The 16,986-nt window shown below is 41.4% G+C and overlaps 2 protein-coding genes across 4 annotated transcripts in view; both read left to right on the top strand.

Moving 5' to 3' along the window:
• LOC125090641 (cytochrome P450 3A12-like) overlaps positions 1–16,986 on the top strand; it is a 56,986-nt gene that overhangs the window by 28,468 nt on the left and 11,532 nt on the right. The window lies entirely within an intron of this gene.
• On the top strand, positions 2,443–3,340 carry LOC125090649 (mRNA turnover protein 4 homolog). Its single transcript, XM_047713512.1, has one exon. It carries the CDS (start codon positions 2,468–2,470, stop codon positions 3,185–3,187), a length of 720 nt encoding a protein of 239 aa, XP_047569468.1. The 5' UTR covers positions 2,443–2,467; the 3' UTR covers positions 3,188–3,340.

Here is a 16,986-nt window from a genome sequence, read left to right as displayed (position 1 = left end):
ATTTATCAGAGAGAGAGAGCACAAGCAGGGGGAGCAGCAGGCAGAGCAGGGAGAGGGAGAAGCAGGCTCCCCCCACCTTTAGCAAGGAGCCCAATGCTGGACTTGATCCCAGGACCCTGGGATCATGACCTGACCTGAAAGCAGGTGCTTAGCCATACTGAGCCACCCAGGTGTCCCAAACCTTCTACTTTTCTACAACAATTGTACTGAGATATATCTCCACATAACATATAAGTACCCCCCCCCTTAAAATGTAGAATTCAATTTTGATGGTCTCAGTGTTCATCAAAAAAAATTTTAATGTTGATGATGTACAATGCATGTATTTTTCCTTTTATTTCTGTGCTTTCGGTGTCAGATCTTAGAATTCATTGAGAAATCTGAGATCATCAAAATTATCCCTTGGGAGGGAGGAGTCAAGATGGCGGAGAAGTAGCAGGCTGAGATAACATCAGGGAGCAGGAGATGAGCTGAGCTAGATAGCTTATCTAACCATTGCAAATACCTACAAATCCAATGGGAAATCAAAGAGAAGAAGAGCAACAATTCTAGAAACAGAAAATCGATCACTTTCTGAAAGGTAGTACCTATAGAGAAGTGAATCCAAAGTGATGGGAAGATAGACTGCGGGGGGAGGGGCCGGCTCCCGGCAAGCAGTGGAGCAACAGAGCACAAAAACAGGACTTTTAAAAGTCTGCTCCATGGAGGGACATCGCTCCAGAGGCTGAACTGGGGGAAAGCCCATGTGGGGTCAGTGTAACCCCAGGTCCCGCGGGGTCACAGAAGGACCAGGGGTGTCTGAGTGTCTCAGAGCTTGCAGGTGTTAGAGCGGGGAAGCTGGGTACAACGACAAAGCCGAAGAGTGAGCTCTCAGCTCGGGGTTACCTTGAACCGGTCGCGGGCTGGGTGAGCTCGGAGTGCGGCCGGAGGCCATGGAGATGGAAGCGACCGGGCACTTTTCTCCAAGTGTGAGCGATTGAGCGCCTTCCTCCAAGCGCGACCAGAGGCCAGGGAGATGGGGGCGGTTGGGCGCTTTTCTCTGAGGGCGCACTGAGGAGTGGGACCCTGAGCTCTCAGCTCCTCCAGGCCAGAGATTGGGAGGCCGCCATCTTCATTCCCGTCCTCTAGAACTCCATGGAAAGCGCTCAGGGAACAAAAGCTCCCAAAAGCAAACCTGAGAGGATTACTTAGCCCGGCCCCTGGTAAGGGTGGTGCAATTCCGCCTGGGGCAAAGACACTTGAGAATCTCTACAACAGGCTCCTCTCCCAGAAGATTAGCAAGAAACCCAGCCAAGACCAACTTCACTCACCAAGGAGAACAGTGGAATTCCAGAGGAGGAGAAAGCAAATCTTGTCTGGACAAAATGACAAGGCAGAAAAACTCACCACAAAAAAAAGAACAAGAGACAGTACCAAAGGCTGGGGACCTAATCAATACAGACATTGGTAATATGACAGATCTAGAGTTCAGAATGACTATTCTCAAGGTTCTAGCCAGGCTCGAAAAAGGCATAGAAGATATTAGAGAAACACTCTCTGGAGAGATAAAAGCCCTTTCTGGAGAAATAAAAGAACTAAAATCTAACAAAGCTGAAATCAAAAAAGCTAATAATGAGGTGCAATAAAAAATGGAAGCTCTTACTACTAGGATAAATGAGGCAGAAGAAAGAATTAGTGACATAGAAGACCAAATGACAGAGAATAAAGAAGCTGAGCAAAAGAGAGACAAACAAATACTGGACCACGAGGAGAGAATTTGAGAGATAAGTGACACCATAAGATGACACAACATTAGAATAATTGGGATTCTAGAAGAAGAAGAAAGAGAGAGGGGAGCAGAAGGTATACTGGAGAGAATTATTGTGGAGAATTTCCCTAATATGGCAAAAAGAACAAACATCAAAATCCAGGAGATGCTAAGAACGCCCCTCAAAATCAATAAAAATAGGTCCACACCTCATCACCTGATAGTAAAATTTACAAGTCTTAGCGACAAAGAGAAAATCCTGAAAGCAGCCTGGGAAAAGAAGTCTGCAACATACAAGGGTAAAAACATTAGATTGGCAGCAGACCTATCCACAGAGACCTGGCAGGCCAGAAAGAACTGGCATGATATATTCAGAGTACTAAACGAGAAAAACATGCAGCCAAGAATACTATATCCAGCTAGGCTATCACTGAAAATAGAAGGAGAGATAAAAAGCTTCCAGGACAAATAAAAACTGAAAGAATTTGCAAACACCAAACCATCTCTACAGGAAATATTGAGAGGGGTCCTCTAAGCAAAGAGAGACCCTAAAAGTAGTAGATCAGAAAGAAACAGAGAATATACAGTAACAGTCACCTTACAAGCAATACAATGGCACTAAATTCATATCTCTCAATAGTTACCCTGAATGTTAATGGGCTAAATGCCCCAATCAAAAGACACAGGGTACCGCCTTCTGCCGCATGTGCCTGCAACGCGATGCCCAAATCCAAGCGCGACAAGAAAGTTTCCTTAACCAAAACTGCCAAGAAAGGCTTAGAACTGAAACAGAACCTGATAGAAGAGCTTCAGAAATGTGTGGACACGTACAAGTACCTTTTCCTCTTCTCTGTGGCCAACATGAGGAACAGCAAGCTAAAGGACATCCGGAGCGCCTGGAAGCACAGCTGGATGTTCTTTGGCAAAAACAAGGTGATGATGGTGGCCTTGGGTCGAAGCCCAGCTGACAAGTACAAAGACAACCTACATCAGGTCAGCAAGAAGTTGAGGGGTGAGGTCGGTCTCCTTTTCACCAACTGCACCAAGGAGGAAGTGAATGAGTGGTTTACAAAATACACGGAAATGGACTTCGCTCGAGCTGGAAACAAAGCAACTTTCACTGTGACCCTGGACCCAGGGCCCCTGGAGCAGTTCCCCCACTCCATGGAGCCACAGCTGAGGCAGCTGGGCCTGCCCACCGCCCTCAAGAGAGGTGTGGTGACCCTGCTGTCCGACCACGAGGTGTGCAAGGAGGGCGATGTGCTGACCCCAGAGCAGGCCCGTGTGCTGAAGCTTTTCGGGTATGAGATGGCTGAATTCAAGGTCACCATCAAATACATGTGGGATGCACAGTCCAGAAGGTTCCAGCAGATGGGAGATGACTTGCCCGAGAGTGCATCCGAATCAGCAGAAGAATCAGAGGGGGAGGACAATGGCTGACGGACACTTGGCTGGTCTGTGGGACCGCCATCCCGCTGGCCGAACAGCAGGGAGGGCACGAGGGATGGACTGCTTTTTTGTAAGCAATGAAACTGTCTGCGGGTGGCTCCTGTGGACAGCAAAGAGAACATTTTCTAGGAAAAAAAAAAAAAAGACACAGGGTATCAGAATGGATAAAAAAACAAAACCCATCAATATGCTGCCTACAAGAAACTCATTTTAGACCCGAAGACACCTCCAGATTTAAAGTGAGGGGGTGGAAAACAATGTACCATGCTAATGGACATCAGAAGAAAGCTGGGGTGGCAATCCTTATATCAGATCAATTAGATTTTAAGCCAAAGACTATAATAAGAGATGAGGAAGGACACTATATCATACTCAAAGAGTCTGTCCAACAAGAAGACCTAACAATTTTAAATATCTATGCCCCTAACATGGGAGCAGCTAACTATATAAACCAATTAATAACAAAATCAAAGAAATACATCGACAATAGTACAATAATAGTAGGGGACTTTAACACTCCCCTCACTGAAATGGACAGATCATCCAAGCAAAAGTGTCGCGTCCTGCACAACAAGAAGGAGCAGGGTTGAAGGATAGGAGAATGAAGAAAGGGAATGTGGGCAACAGGAGAGACACAGGCGTACATGTCAAGCAAGTGCCAAAGTTTATTTTGCAGAGTTCTGATTTATACCACACAGTAAGGGAATCACCTCTTGTACATGTGGTGCTAGTTTCTATTTTGGCCTGAGAATAGCTGGTCATGCAGAGATATCAGACAGCCTTGACCTTCGTGATTTGGACACTTAGGCCATAACTCAATATTCGCAAAACACAGGAGCCTTATTAGCTTAGTCTTGAGACAGCAGCTGCAATGGCAACAAGCCAAACCTCACAATGTTCTCATATCAATCACCAGGGAGACACGGTGGCACTCTAGAAATAGCTCCCCACCTGTGAAGGTCCTCGGTTGAAGAGGTTCCCAAGAACTGTTGTTCTATTGGGTTAACCCCTTCTAGGCATGAGGCCCCCAACATTTCCCCCTTTTTGTTTTAAATGCAGAAAATAGATTTGTGCCTATGTCAAAGCAGCCGACCTGTTCCACCTATTACAAATACAACACCATATGATTGCAATTAGTACAATTAAAATGAGCAATACACAGAATAGCCAAAAGGAATGTTGCAAAATGTTCCCAGGGTTAAAACCCCTGAGGGTTCTCAGGAATTGTTCAGCAATATTAGAAGGGTCTATAATGTCCAAGTGTGATTGTCCGATGGTGTTAATCTGTGATTGTAGCTCAGCCAGGTCCAGGCTCAAGTTGGTATGATGCCAGATGCCACGCAAATGTCTCTGAACATTTTCCCAGGAGTGGTTATCCGCGGGTAAGGGTGTAATACATATGTGTTGATATCCTCCATGACATATCAATGACATTTGAGTCCGGAACAGAGATAATTGATTTCCCAAATATTCTACTGCTTCTTCAAGGCCATCTAGTCTACTCAATATCTTTCTATTGATGGTCTCCTGAGTGGATAAAGCATGAGATATATTTCGAGACAGAGTATTAACATGTTCTGCAGTATGAAGGCTCTGAGATAATGCCAAAGAAGAGACAGTGGCTGTGGCTATTAGGGAAACTAAAGCTGCAAGACCTGCTATAAGTAACCCAACAAACCGACACGTTCGCTTTAACTGTTTTTCTAATTCCAAAGCGAACTGATATCCATAGTTAGCATACCAAGGTCCTGTAACTTCTACAGGCAATAAAACATAAGGCGGCTGCATAACTAAAAATAACATTGTAGGCCGATCAGACCTATGCAAACCGAAAGCAGGCAAACAATTAAGTCAATATACAGCGAGGACAGCGAAGCTTGTACATAATAGTTCCATTAACTGTATATCTTGATATTATTCCTGCCCCAACAACCAATAGGAAGGGTCAAGGGACACAAGCTCTTAAGGTCAGCTTTCCAGTTGCTGGGTAATAAGCAGACAGAGGTGCATCTGTGGTAACAGGTCCCATAGCAGCCACAAGCTTCCAAAGCTCTGGATGAAACATACCCTGTGGTGTAGAAAACATGCTACCAGGGATAGCATTAGGATGAACATTAAGAGAATCAATACCAGCAGTCTGAGACCTTCGGGAGTTAAGATTTCTGCTCTTAGACCAATCAGTAATAGAGACATCGGTGATACCATGGGGAATAAGAACCTGTGGATGTCTCTGTAAACATTCTACCCAAGGAGCTGAATTGGTGCGCCAGGTACTAGAAGTAGGGCAATAAGGATTATTTAAAGGAGTCATCCCAACCACCGGATGAATGGGCAAAGTTTCTGATTGTACCTCCAGCAGGGTCCAATGTTCTTCCTTAGCTCCTGGTTTAGCTATGGAAGTCTCTGCCTCCTCATCATAACTCATGGTGAAACCATCTAAGTATTTTAAAGTATGTGAGGAGTTAGAAGCAGTCAGGCACCCATATACTGGTTGTTGATTATCTCGGGGAAACTGAAAACAAATGGGAGAGCCCGAAGCAAGGCCCATCCAATTAAATTCATGAGCAGCAGTATCAGGTGAGACAGTATCACTTATGCCTCCAAAAGCCCAAGTAAAATTTGTCTGGACCCTTGGAGACGGGTCACTCCAAGTAACCGCCTGAACAGTAGGCGGATAGGGCATGTAGGCCCAATAAGGGCGAGCCTCTGAGGCAGCAGTTAACAAAGCAAGGAATGCTAAGAACAAATTGGTTAGGGTAACAGGCTTATCTGCTGATTTAACTAACGCCACAGCTCGAGAAGAAAGGGCTTTCACGGTGCCCCAAGTAGGTGTTGCTTGACGTCGAGAACGTTGTCTCCCGGGCTCACTCAGCTGAAGTTTGGCCATTCTCCTCTTTATCAGGGAGAAGTCGCATCCATCTTGCCGGGAGCCAGCGCGGTGCTTCCTCATCCTGTGGAAAAATACAGACAAAGCCCCGACCCCTGTTCTAAGCAGGGTGGGCAGCCTGACATGCAGAGTTAGCATTTTCATAAGCCAATTGTTTGACTATAATAGTCCCAGCTTCACCATCCATTACAATCCTACCTACACCTTTTAAGAGACGGGCCACAAAGTCCTGATAGGGTTCATCAGGTCCCTGTCGAATTTTAGATAATTCCTCAGTTCGGGCCCCTGTAGTAGGTAATCTCTTCCAAGCCTTAAGAGTACATTCATTAATTTGAGTGTATGCAATCTCTGGATAGTCTATTTGAATGCCAACATCATAATAAGGTCCAGCTGCTACTAACATATCATAAGTAATAGGAATCTGTGTTCTTCTATCATACAAGGCCATTTCATTAGCTCTTTCAGTGAATTCAGCCTTCCATAATAGGAAATCTCCACCTGATAAACATGCTTGAGCTATGACCTTCCAGTCACCAGGACACAAAGCTTCCCTTCCCAAATTATCTAGTAGAGATAAAGTAAAAGGAGCGGTAGGACCATATTGAGCAGTGGCAGTTTTAATTTCTTTCAAGACTTTGAAATTTAGAGCTGTGTAAATTCTTTGTCCTTGTTGGTTGTAACACGGAATGCAGAAAACTCTGCAACATCTTCCCTTTTTTGCTGTGCTTGATACAAAGCGCGCTGTAACGGTGTTACTCCCGATACAGAAAATGACCGTGCGCTTTGTTGCGCAGCCATTACAGGAAAAGCAGCAAGTTTAGGTCTTACTTTCACTTTATGACTTGGCGCCTGCCATCCAGTATCTGGGATTTCACATGTGGATTTTATCTTAGATTCACCCCCTAAGGATGGAGTAGTATTAAACCCAACATGAGTACACGTAATAAAGGATTATTCAGTACCAGTTGTTTACATGGTGTATCTAAAACGGAGCGCAACAGAGCTGGAGAAGAGGAAACATGGAAGACATTATCATCATCAAGATAAACATCATCCTTTTCAATTTCATCACCCCCTGAAGTTATCAATACCGGGGGCAGTAAAGGAACCACACCAGGAGAACTTTCAGATATATGACTTTTATTGAATAATTCTTTCAAAGAGGGGAGAGACGGTGCCGACGCCATCATGCAATCTCTGCCCTGAGAAGGGCTTAAACTGCATATTAGAAAATCCTCACCTTCTTCTCCTCCTGAATGAGATTTTAAAGACAATAACTCAATAGAATGTTCAGGGTCCAAAAGTTCCCGAATCTGGGACCAGAGGTTCATTGTACCATCTGGAACTGCTGCAGCGCCACAAGCAAACATTTGATTCTTAATTTCTTGACCCACATGGCGCCAATGTTTACAATCTACACTCCCTTCCTTAGGAAACCAGGGGCATAAATCACTAACAACCTCAAAAAATCCCTGAAGAGTCTTGCGGGAGACTCTTGACCCTCTCTCCTTTGGAAGAGCTTGCAGGGCCTGCAAAAAATAACCCTCTTGGGTTGACTGAGCTGTCCCCATATTTTACTCCTGTCGTTCCAAACCACCTGGATTCTCCTACCTGATACAAAGTCCTCAATTGAGATGCCACTCGTCTTCAGGTCCCTGTTCGGGTGCCACTTGTCGTGTCCTGCACAACAAGAGGGAGGAGGGTTGAAGGATAGGAGAATGAAGAAAGGGAATGTGGGGAACAGGAGGGACACAGGCGAACGAGTCAAGCAAGTGCCAAAGTTTATTTTGCAGAGTTCTGATTTATACCACACAGTAAGGGAATCACCTCTTGTACATGTGGTGCTAGTTTCTATTTTGGCCTGAGAATAGCTGGTCATGCAGAGATATCAGACAGCCTTGACCTTCATGATTTGGACACTTAGGCCATAACTCAATATTCACAACACAGGAGCCTTATTAGCTTAGTCTTGAGACAGCAGCTGCAATGGCAACAAGCCAACCCTCACAATGTTCTCATATCAATCACCAGGGAGACACGGTGGCACTCTAGAAATAGCTCACCACCTGTGAAGGTCCTCAGTTGAAGAGGTTCCCAAGAACTGTTGCTCTATTGGGTTAACCCCTTCTAGGCGCAAGGCCCCCAACACAAAAGATCAACAAGGAAATAAAGGCCTTAAATGACACACTGGACCAGATGGATATCATTGATATATTCAGAACATTCCATCCCAAAGCAACAGAATATACATTCTTCTCTAGTGCACATGGAACATTCTCCAGATTAGACCACATCCTGGGTCATAAATCAGGTCTCAACCAGTATCAAAAGATTGGGGTCATTCCCTGCATATTTTCAGACCACAGTGCTCTGAAGCTAGAACTCAATCACAAGAGGAAATTTGGGAAGAACCCCAATACATGGACACTAACCAGCATCCTTCTAAAGAATGAATGGGTCAACCAGGAAATTAAAGAGGAATTGAAAAAATTCATGGAAACAAATGATAATGAAAACACAACAGTTCAAAATCTGTGGGACACAACAAAGGCAGTCCTGAGAGGAAAATATATAGAGGTACAAGCCTTTCTCAAGGAACAAGAAAGGTCTCAAATACACAACCTAACCCTACACCTAAAGGAGCTGGAGAAAGAACAAGAAAGAAACCCTAAACCCAGCAGGAGAAGAGAAATCATAAAGATCAGAGCAGAAATCAGTGAAATAGAAACCAAAAAAACAATAGAACAAATCACCGAAACTAGGAGCTTGTTCTTTGAAAGAATTAATAAGATTGATAAACCCCTGGCCAGACTTATCAAAAAGAAAAGAGAAAGGACCCAAATAAATAAAATCATGAATGAAAGAGGAGAGATCACAACCAACACCAAAGAAATACAAACAATTATAAGGACATACTATGAGCAACTCTACGCCAACAAATTCGACAATCTGGAAGAAATGGATACATTTCTAGAGACATATAAACTACAACAACTGAACCAGGAAGAAATAGAAAACATGAACAGACCCATAACCAGTAAAGAGATTGAAACAGTCATCAAAAATCTCCAGGCAAACAAAAGTCCAGGGCCAGACGGCTTCCCAGGGGAATTCTACCAAACATTTAAAGAAGAATTAATTCCTATTCTCCTGAAACTGTTCCAAAAAATAGAAATGGAAGGAAAACTTCCAAACTCATTTTATGAGGCCAGCATCACCTTGATCCCAAAACCAGACAAGGATCCCATCAAAAAAGAGAACTACAGACCAATATCCTTGATGAACACAGATGTGAAAATTCTCACTAAAATACTGGCCAATGGGATCCAACTGTACATTAAAAGGATTATTCACCACGAGCAAGTGGGATTTGTTCCAGGGCTGCAAGGTTGGTTCAACATCCACAAATCAATCAATGTGATACAATACATTAATAAAAGAAAGAATAAGAACCATATGATGCTCTCAATAGATGCTGAAAAAGCATTTGACAAAGTGCAGCATCCCTTCCTGATTAAAACTCTTCAAAGTGTAGGGATAGAGGGCACATACCTCAATATTATCAAAGCCATCTATGAAAAACCCACTGCAAATATCATTCTCAATGGAGAAAAACTGAAAGCTTTCCTGCTAAGGTCAGGAACACGGCAGGGATGTCCATTATCACCACTGCTGTTCAACATAGTACTAGAAGTTCTAGCCTCAGCAATCAGACAACAAAAAGAAATTAAAGGCATCCATATCGGCAAAGAAGAAGTCAAACTGTCACTCTTTGCAGATGATATGATACTATATGTGGAAAACCCAAAAGGCTCTACTCCAAAACTGCTAGAACTTGTACAGGAATTCAGTAAAGTGTCAGGATATAAAGTCAATGCACAGAAATCAGTTGCATTTCTTTACACTAACAACAAGACAGAAGAAAGAGAAATTAAGGAGTCAGTCCCACTTACAATTGCACCCAAAACCAGAAGATACCTAGGAATAAACCTAACCAAAGAGGCTAAGAATCTATACTCAGAAAACTATAAAGTACTCATGAAAGAAATTGAGGAAGACACAAAGAAATGGAAAAATGTTCCATGCTCCTGGATTGGAAGAACAAATATTGTGAAATATTGTGAAAATGTCTATGCTACCTAAAGCAATCTACACATTTAATGCAATCCCTATCAAAATCCCATCCATAATTTTCAAAGAAATAGAACAAACAATCATAAAATTTATATGGAACCAGAAAAGACCTCGAATAGCCAAAGGAATATTAAAAGAGAAAGCCAAAGTTGGTGGCATCACAATTCCAGACTTCAAGCTCTATTACAAAGCTGTCATCAACAAGACAGTATGGTACTGGCACAAAAACAGACACATAGATCAATGGAACAGAATAGAGAGCCCAGAAATAGGGCTATGGTCAACTAATCTTCAACAAAGCAGAAAGGAATGTCCAATGGAAAAAAGACAGCCTCTTCAACAAATGGTGCTGGGAAAATTGGACAGCCACATGCAGAAAAATGAAATTGGACTATTTCCTTACACCACACACAAAAATAGACTCAAAATGCATGAAGAACCTCAATGTGAGAAAGGAATCCATCAAAATCCTTGAGGAGAAGACAGGCAGCAACCTCTTTGACCTCAACCGCAGCAACTTCTTCCTAGGAACATCGCCAAAGACAACAGAAGCAAGGGCAAAAATGAATTATTGGGATTTCATCAAGATCAAAAGATTTTGCACGGCAAAGGAAACAGTTAACAAAACCAAAAGACAACTAACAGAATGGGAGAAAATATTTGCAAACAACATATCAGATAAAGGGCTAGTATTCAAAATCCCTAAAGGACTTAGCAAACTCAACACCCAAAGAACAAATAATCCAATTAAGAAATGTGCAGAGGGGGGGCGCCTGGGTGGCTCAGTGGGTTGAGCCTCTGCCTTCGGCTCAGGTCATGATCTCAGGGTCCTGGGATCGAGCCCCGCATCGGGCTCTCTGCTCAGCGGTGAGCCTGCTTCCTCCTCTCTCTGCCTGCCTCTCCGCCTACTTGTGATCTCTCTCTCTCTCTCTCTCTGTCAAATAAATAAATAAAATCTTTAAAAAAAAAAATGTGCAGAGGACATGAACAGACATTTCTGCAAAGAAGACATCCAGATGGCCAACAGACACATGAAAAAGTGCTCCACATCACTTGGCATCAGGGAAATACAAATCATAACCACAATGAGATACTACCTCACACCAGTCAGAATGGCTAAAATTAACAAGTCAGGAAATGACAGATGCTGGCCAGGATGCGGAGAAAGGGGAACCCTCCTACACTGTTGGTGGGAATGCAAGCTGGTGCAACCACTCTGGAAAACAGTGTGGAGGTTCCTCAAAAAACTGAAAATAGAGCTACCCTATGACCCAGCAATTGCACTACTGGGTATATATCCTAAAGATACAAACGTGGTGCTCTGAAGGGGTACGTGCACCCGAATGTTTATAGCAGCAATGTCCACAATAGCCAAACTATGGAAAGAACCTAGATGTCCATCTACAGACGAATGGATAAAGAAGATGTGGTATATATACACAATGGAATACTATGCAGCCATCAGAAGAAATGAAATCTTGCCATTTGCGACTACGTGGATGGAACTAGAGGGTATTATGCTTAGCGAAATGAGTCAGTTGGAGAAAGACAACTATCATATGATCTCCCTGATATGAGGAAGTGGAGATCAATGTGGGGGGGGGGTTGGGGGCTAGGAAAAGAAAAAATGAAAGAAGATGGGATTGGGAGACTCAATCTCAAAAAACAGACTGAGAGTTGCTGGGGGGAGTGGGGATTGAGAGGGTGGTGGGGATATGGACATTGGGGAGGATAAGTGCTATGATGAGTGCTGTGAAATGTGCAAACCTGACGATTCACAGACTTGTACCCCTGGGGATAAAAATACATTATATGTTTATTTTTAAAAATTAATTAATTAAACAACAACAACACAAGATAAACGTTTAAATAATAAAAACAAAAATAGGAAATAAAAAAAAATTATCCCTTGGTTTTCTCCTAAGGGTTATAAATTTTACTTTTAGATTTGGGTCTTTAATCTATTTTGAATTTATTTTTATATGTTGTATTAGGTAAGAGTCCAACTTCACTTTTTTTTTTTTTTTTTTTTTTTTGCATGGGACTGTCCTCTTATCCCAGCACCATTGATTAAAAAAGACTATTTTTTCTTCATTGAATGGTCTTAGAAACCTTAGCAAAATCAGTTGATCATGAACACATGGGTATCATTTTGGACCCTAAATTCAATTCCTTTGATCTATATGTCTATCCTTATGTTTGTACCACATTGTCTTATTATAGCTTCATGTTAAGTTTTGAAACTGGAAATTTGAAGTTTACAACTTTATCCTTTTTTTCCCCAAGATTGTTTTGACTATTCCGGGTCCCTTACAATTCCATATAAATTTAAAATTCAGTATGCCAATTTCTACAAAAAAGCTAGGATTTGGATAAGAAATGCATTAATCTGTAGATTAGTTTGACAAATACTGCCATCTTGACAATGTTAAGTCATAATCCAGGATCACTGAGTGTTTTTCCATTTACATAGATCTTCTTTATTTCTTTAAAAAGCTTTTTAAAGGAGTGCCTGGTGGCTCAGTCTGTTGGGCACCTGCCTTTGGCTCGAGTTATAATCTCAGGGTCCTGGGATGGAACCCTGAATTGGGCTCTCTGCTCAGCATGAGAGCCTGCTTCTTCCTCTCCCACTCCCCCTGCTTGTGCACTCACTTTCTCTCTCTCCCCTCTCTGTCAAATAAATAATAAAATCTTTTTTAAAAAAGTTTTTTTAAATTTTAACTTCAATTCAATTTAATTAACATATAGTGTATTATTAGTTCCAGAGGTAGAATTTAGTGATTCATCAGTTGTGTATAACACCAAGTACTCACTACATCAAGTGCCCATCTTAATCCCCATCACCCAGTTACCCCATCCTCACACCCACTTCCTCTCCAGCAACCCTCAGTTTGTTTCCTATGTTAAAAGTCTCTTATGGCTTGTCTCCCTCTGTTTTTGTTTTATTTTATTCCAACAATATTCGTGGGTTTTAGAGTATAAGTTTTGTGCTTCTTTTGTTAAAGCTATTTTTTTAAATTTTTTATTTTTTTAATTTTTCAGTGTACCAGAATTCATTGTTTATGCACCACACCCGGTGTGTTAAAGCTATTCCTAAATATTCTGTTCTTGATGTTATTGTAAATGGAATTACACTCCAATTTTGTTTTTGGATTTTACTATTGCAGAGTATAGAAATATAACTGATTTTGTATGTTAATCTTGTATCCTGAAACCTTGGTAAACTGATTTATTAGTTCTAGTAGACTCTCTTTTTTTAAGATTTTATTATTTATATGACAGAGAGAGATCACAAGTAGGCAGAGGCAGACAGAGAGATGGGGGGAAGCAGGCTCCCTGCTGAGCAGAGAGCCCGAAGCGGGACTCGATCCTAGGATCCCAGGATCATGACCTGAGCCAAAGGCAGAGGCTTTAACCCACTGAGCCACCCAGATACTGCCCTAGTTCCAGTAGACTCTTAAAGCATTCCTTCAGATTTTTTTATGTACAACATCATGTTATATGATAATAAAGATGCTTTTGCTTCTTTATTTCCTCTATGATTAGCTTTTAGGTTTTTTGTTTGTTTGCTTTTGCCTACCTTTCCTGGCTAGAACTTCTAGTACAATAATGAATAGGAGTGGCAATAGAAACATCCTTGTTTTGTTTATTCTTAGTGGAAAGTGTCCAGTCTATATCTGTTAAGTGTGGTATTAGCTGTGAGTTTTTTATAGAGGACCTTTATCAGGTTGAGGCTATTCTTTTCCGTTTCTAGTGTTGGGTATTTTTATTACTACATGGTATTGGAATTTTGTCAAATACTTTTTTCTGCATCTATTGAGATGACCATGTGGTTGTGGTTGTGATTGTTGTTGTTGTTATACTGTATTATATAACCCTAAATCACTGAGTTAAACTCCTCTTAGTTATGGTATATCCTTCTTTGATATGTTGCTAGTTTTATTTTGCTTGTATTTTGTTGAGGATTTGTGATGTCATAAAATGACATGTCATAAGATACATTGGTCTGTAGTTTTCTTTTTCTGTGATATCTTTGTCTGGTTTTAGTATCAAGGGTAATACTGGTCTCACAGAATGAGTTTGGAAGTGTTCATACCTATTCTATTTGTTGGAAGAATTTGTGCAAAATTGCTGGTGATTCTACTGTAAATATTTGCTAGAACATAGCTGTGAAGCCATCTGAAGCTAAACTTCTTTTTGTGGGTCCTTTCTTCACTACTAACTCAATCTTTTTACTTATCTTTCAGATTGCCTAGTGTTTTTTTTATTGTTTTTGTTTTTTAAAGATTTTATTTCTTTTTTTAATCATTTTAAAAATTTATTTTCAGCATAACAATATTCATTGTTTTTGTACCACACCCAGTGCTCCATGCAATCCGTGCCCTCTCTAATACCCACCGCCTGGTTCCCCCAACCTCCCCCCCCCCACCTCTTCATTTGAGAGAGAGATCGCACTCACACAAGCAGGGGAAAAGGAGAAGCAGGCTCCCTGCCGAGTAGGGAGACCAACATGGGGCTTGATCCCAGAACCCTGGGATTGTGACCTGAGCTAAAGGCAACCATTCAACTGACTGAGCCACCCAGGCGCCCTGTTGTTGTTGTTTTTTGATGTCACTTTCTAGTTTGTGTTTTCTAGGATTTTTCTGTTTCATCTAAGTTATCTAATTTATTAGCATACAGTTGTTCATGGTATTTCTTTATATTCTTTTTAAATTTTGAATGTCAACAATAACCTTCCCTTTCATTTCTGATGATAGTAATTTGATTCCTTTCTCCTCTTTGGTCAATCTATCTAAAGGTCTTTTAAAAGAATCAGTTTTGCTTTCATTGATTTTTCTATTGTTTTTTATTCTATATATCATAAGTTTCTGCTCTTGTCTCTATTGTGTGTTTCCTCCTTCTTGCTTTGGGTTTAGTTTCCTCTTGTTTTTCCAGCTTGTTTATAACCAAAAAATTGGGTCATTGATTTGAGATCTTGGCCATTATTATTATTATTATTATTATTATTATTATATTTTAATTTTTAAGTCATCTCTACACCCAACAGGGAGCTTGAACTCACATCTCCAAGGTCAAGAATGGCACATTCTAGGGCGCCTGGGTGACTCAGTGGGTTGAGCCGCTGCCTTCAGCTCGGGTCATGATCTCAGGGTCCTGGGATCGAGTCCCACATCGGGCTCTCTGCTCAGCGGGGAGCCTGTTTCCCTCTCTCTCTCTCTCTCTGCCTGCCTCTCCATCTACTTGTGATCTCTCTCTGTCGAATAAATAAATAAATAAATCTTAAAAAAAAAAAAAAAAGAATGGCACATTCTACCAACTGAGCCAGATGAATGCCCCAAGATCTTAGTTCTTTTAAATATAGACATAAATATATTGGTGGGAATGCAAGTTGGTATAGCCACTTTAAAAAGAGTATAGAGGGGGACGCCTGGGTGGCTCAGTTGGTTGAGCAGCTGCCTTCGGCTCAGGTCATGATCCTGGCGTCTGGGATCGAGTCCCACATCGGGCTCCTTGCTTGGCGGGGAGCCTGTTTCTCCCTCTGCCTCTGTCTGCCATTCTGTCTGCCTGTGCTTGCTCTCTCTCTCTCTCTGACAAATAAATAAAAATCTTTAAAAAAAAAAGAGTATAGAGGTTCCTCAAAAAGTTAAAAATAGAGCTACCTTATGATCCAGTAATTGCATTACTGGGTATTTACCCCAAAGATACGGATGTAGTGATAAGAAGGGGCACATGCACCCCGATGTTCATAGCAGCAATGCCCACAATAGCCAAACTGTGGAAGGAGCCGAGATGCCCTTCAACAGATGAGTAGATAAAGAAGATGTAGTCCATATATACAATGGAATATTACTCAGCCATCAGAAAGGATGAATACCCCCATTTGCATCAACATAGATGGTACTGGAGGAGATTGTGCTAAGTGAAATAAGTTAAACAGAGAAAGACAATTATCATGTGGTTTCACTTACTTGTGGAACATAAGGAATAACATGGAGGACATTAGGAGAAGGAAGGTAAAAATGAAGCACGTGGGAAATCAGATGGGGAGATGAACCATGAAAGACTATGGACTCTGGAAAACAATCTGAGGGTTTTAGAGGGGTGGGGGTTGGGGCATGGGTTAGCCTGGTGATGGGTATTAAGGAGGGCAGATATTGCATGGAACACTGGGTGTTATATGCAAACAATGAACCATGAAACACTACATGAAAAACTGATGAAGTACTGTATGGTGACTATCTAACTAATTAACTAAATAAATAAATAATTTTTAAAATGTAGGCATATATAATGAGAAATTTCTTCCTAGTCACTGCTTTTTCTTATCCCATGAGCTTTTGTATATAGTTTCTTCATTTTGTAATCTCTAAGTAATTCCTAAGTGCCCTTTTTATTTCTTCTTTGGCCACTGTCTATCCAGGACTATAATATTTAATTTCCACATATTTACAAAATCCAATGTTTGTATTCTCAATTTCTAATTTTATCCCTTTGAAGTTGAAGGGCATGCTATGTATTATTTGCATTCTGACAACACCTTCTTAAATAGCATGATAATTAAAGTAACATCTTATGGTATGGTATATCCAAAGAGACTCTAGTCCAAAATTAAAAGGCTAAGAGATCTGGGAATGTAATCCTGTTGCTTTGGTTACCCAAAGATGTGGTTGGGGACATTGATCTCACTGCTCTAGTGGTGGCACCTACTTGTGACTTTCTCTGGCTCAGCCACTGGCTTGAAATTTCAAGTAAAGTTGATAGAGGGAAT

This window comes from Lutra lutra, chromosome 18, assembly GCF_902655055.1.
Source record: "Lutra lutra chromosome 18, mLutLut1.2, whole genome shotgun sequence".
Taxonomy (NCBI): domain Eukaryota; kingdom Metazoa; phylum Chordata; class Mammalia; order Carnivora; family Mustelidae; genus Lutra; species Lutra lutra.
The sequence above is the reverse complement of the archived record's forward strand: the minus strand, read 5'-3'. Positions and strand labels throughout refer to the sequence as shown.

Coding starts and splice junctions, on each gene's coding strand:
- LOC125090649 (XM_047713512.1), top strand. CDS start 2,468: ATGCCCAAATCCAAGCGCGACAAGAAAGTTTCCTTAACCAAAACTGCC.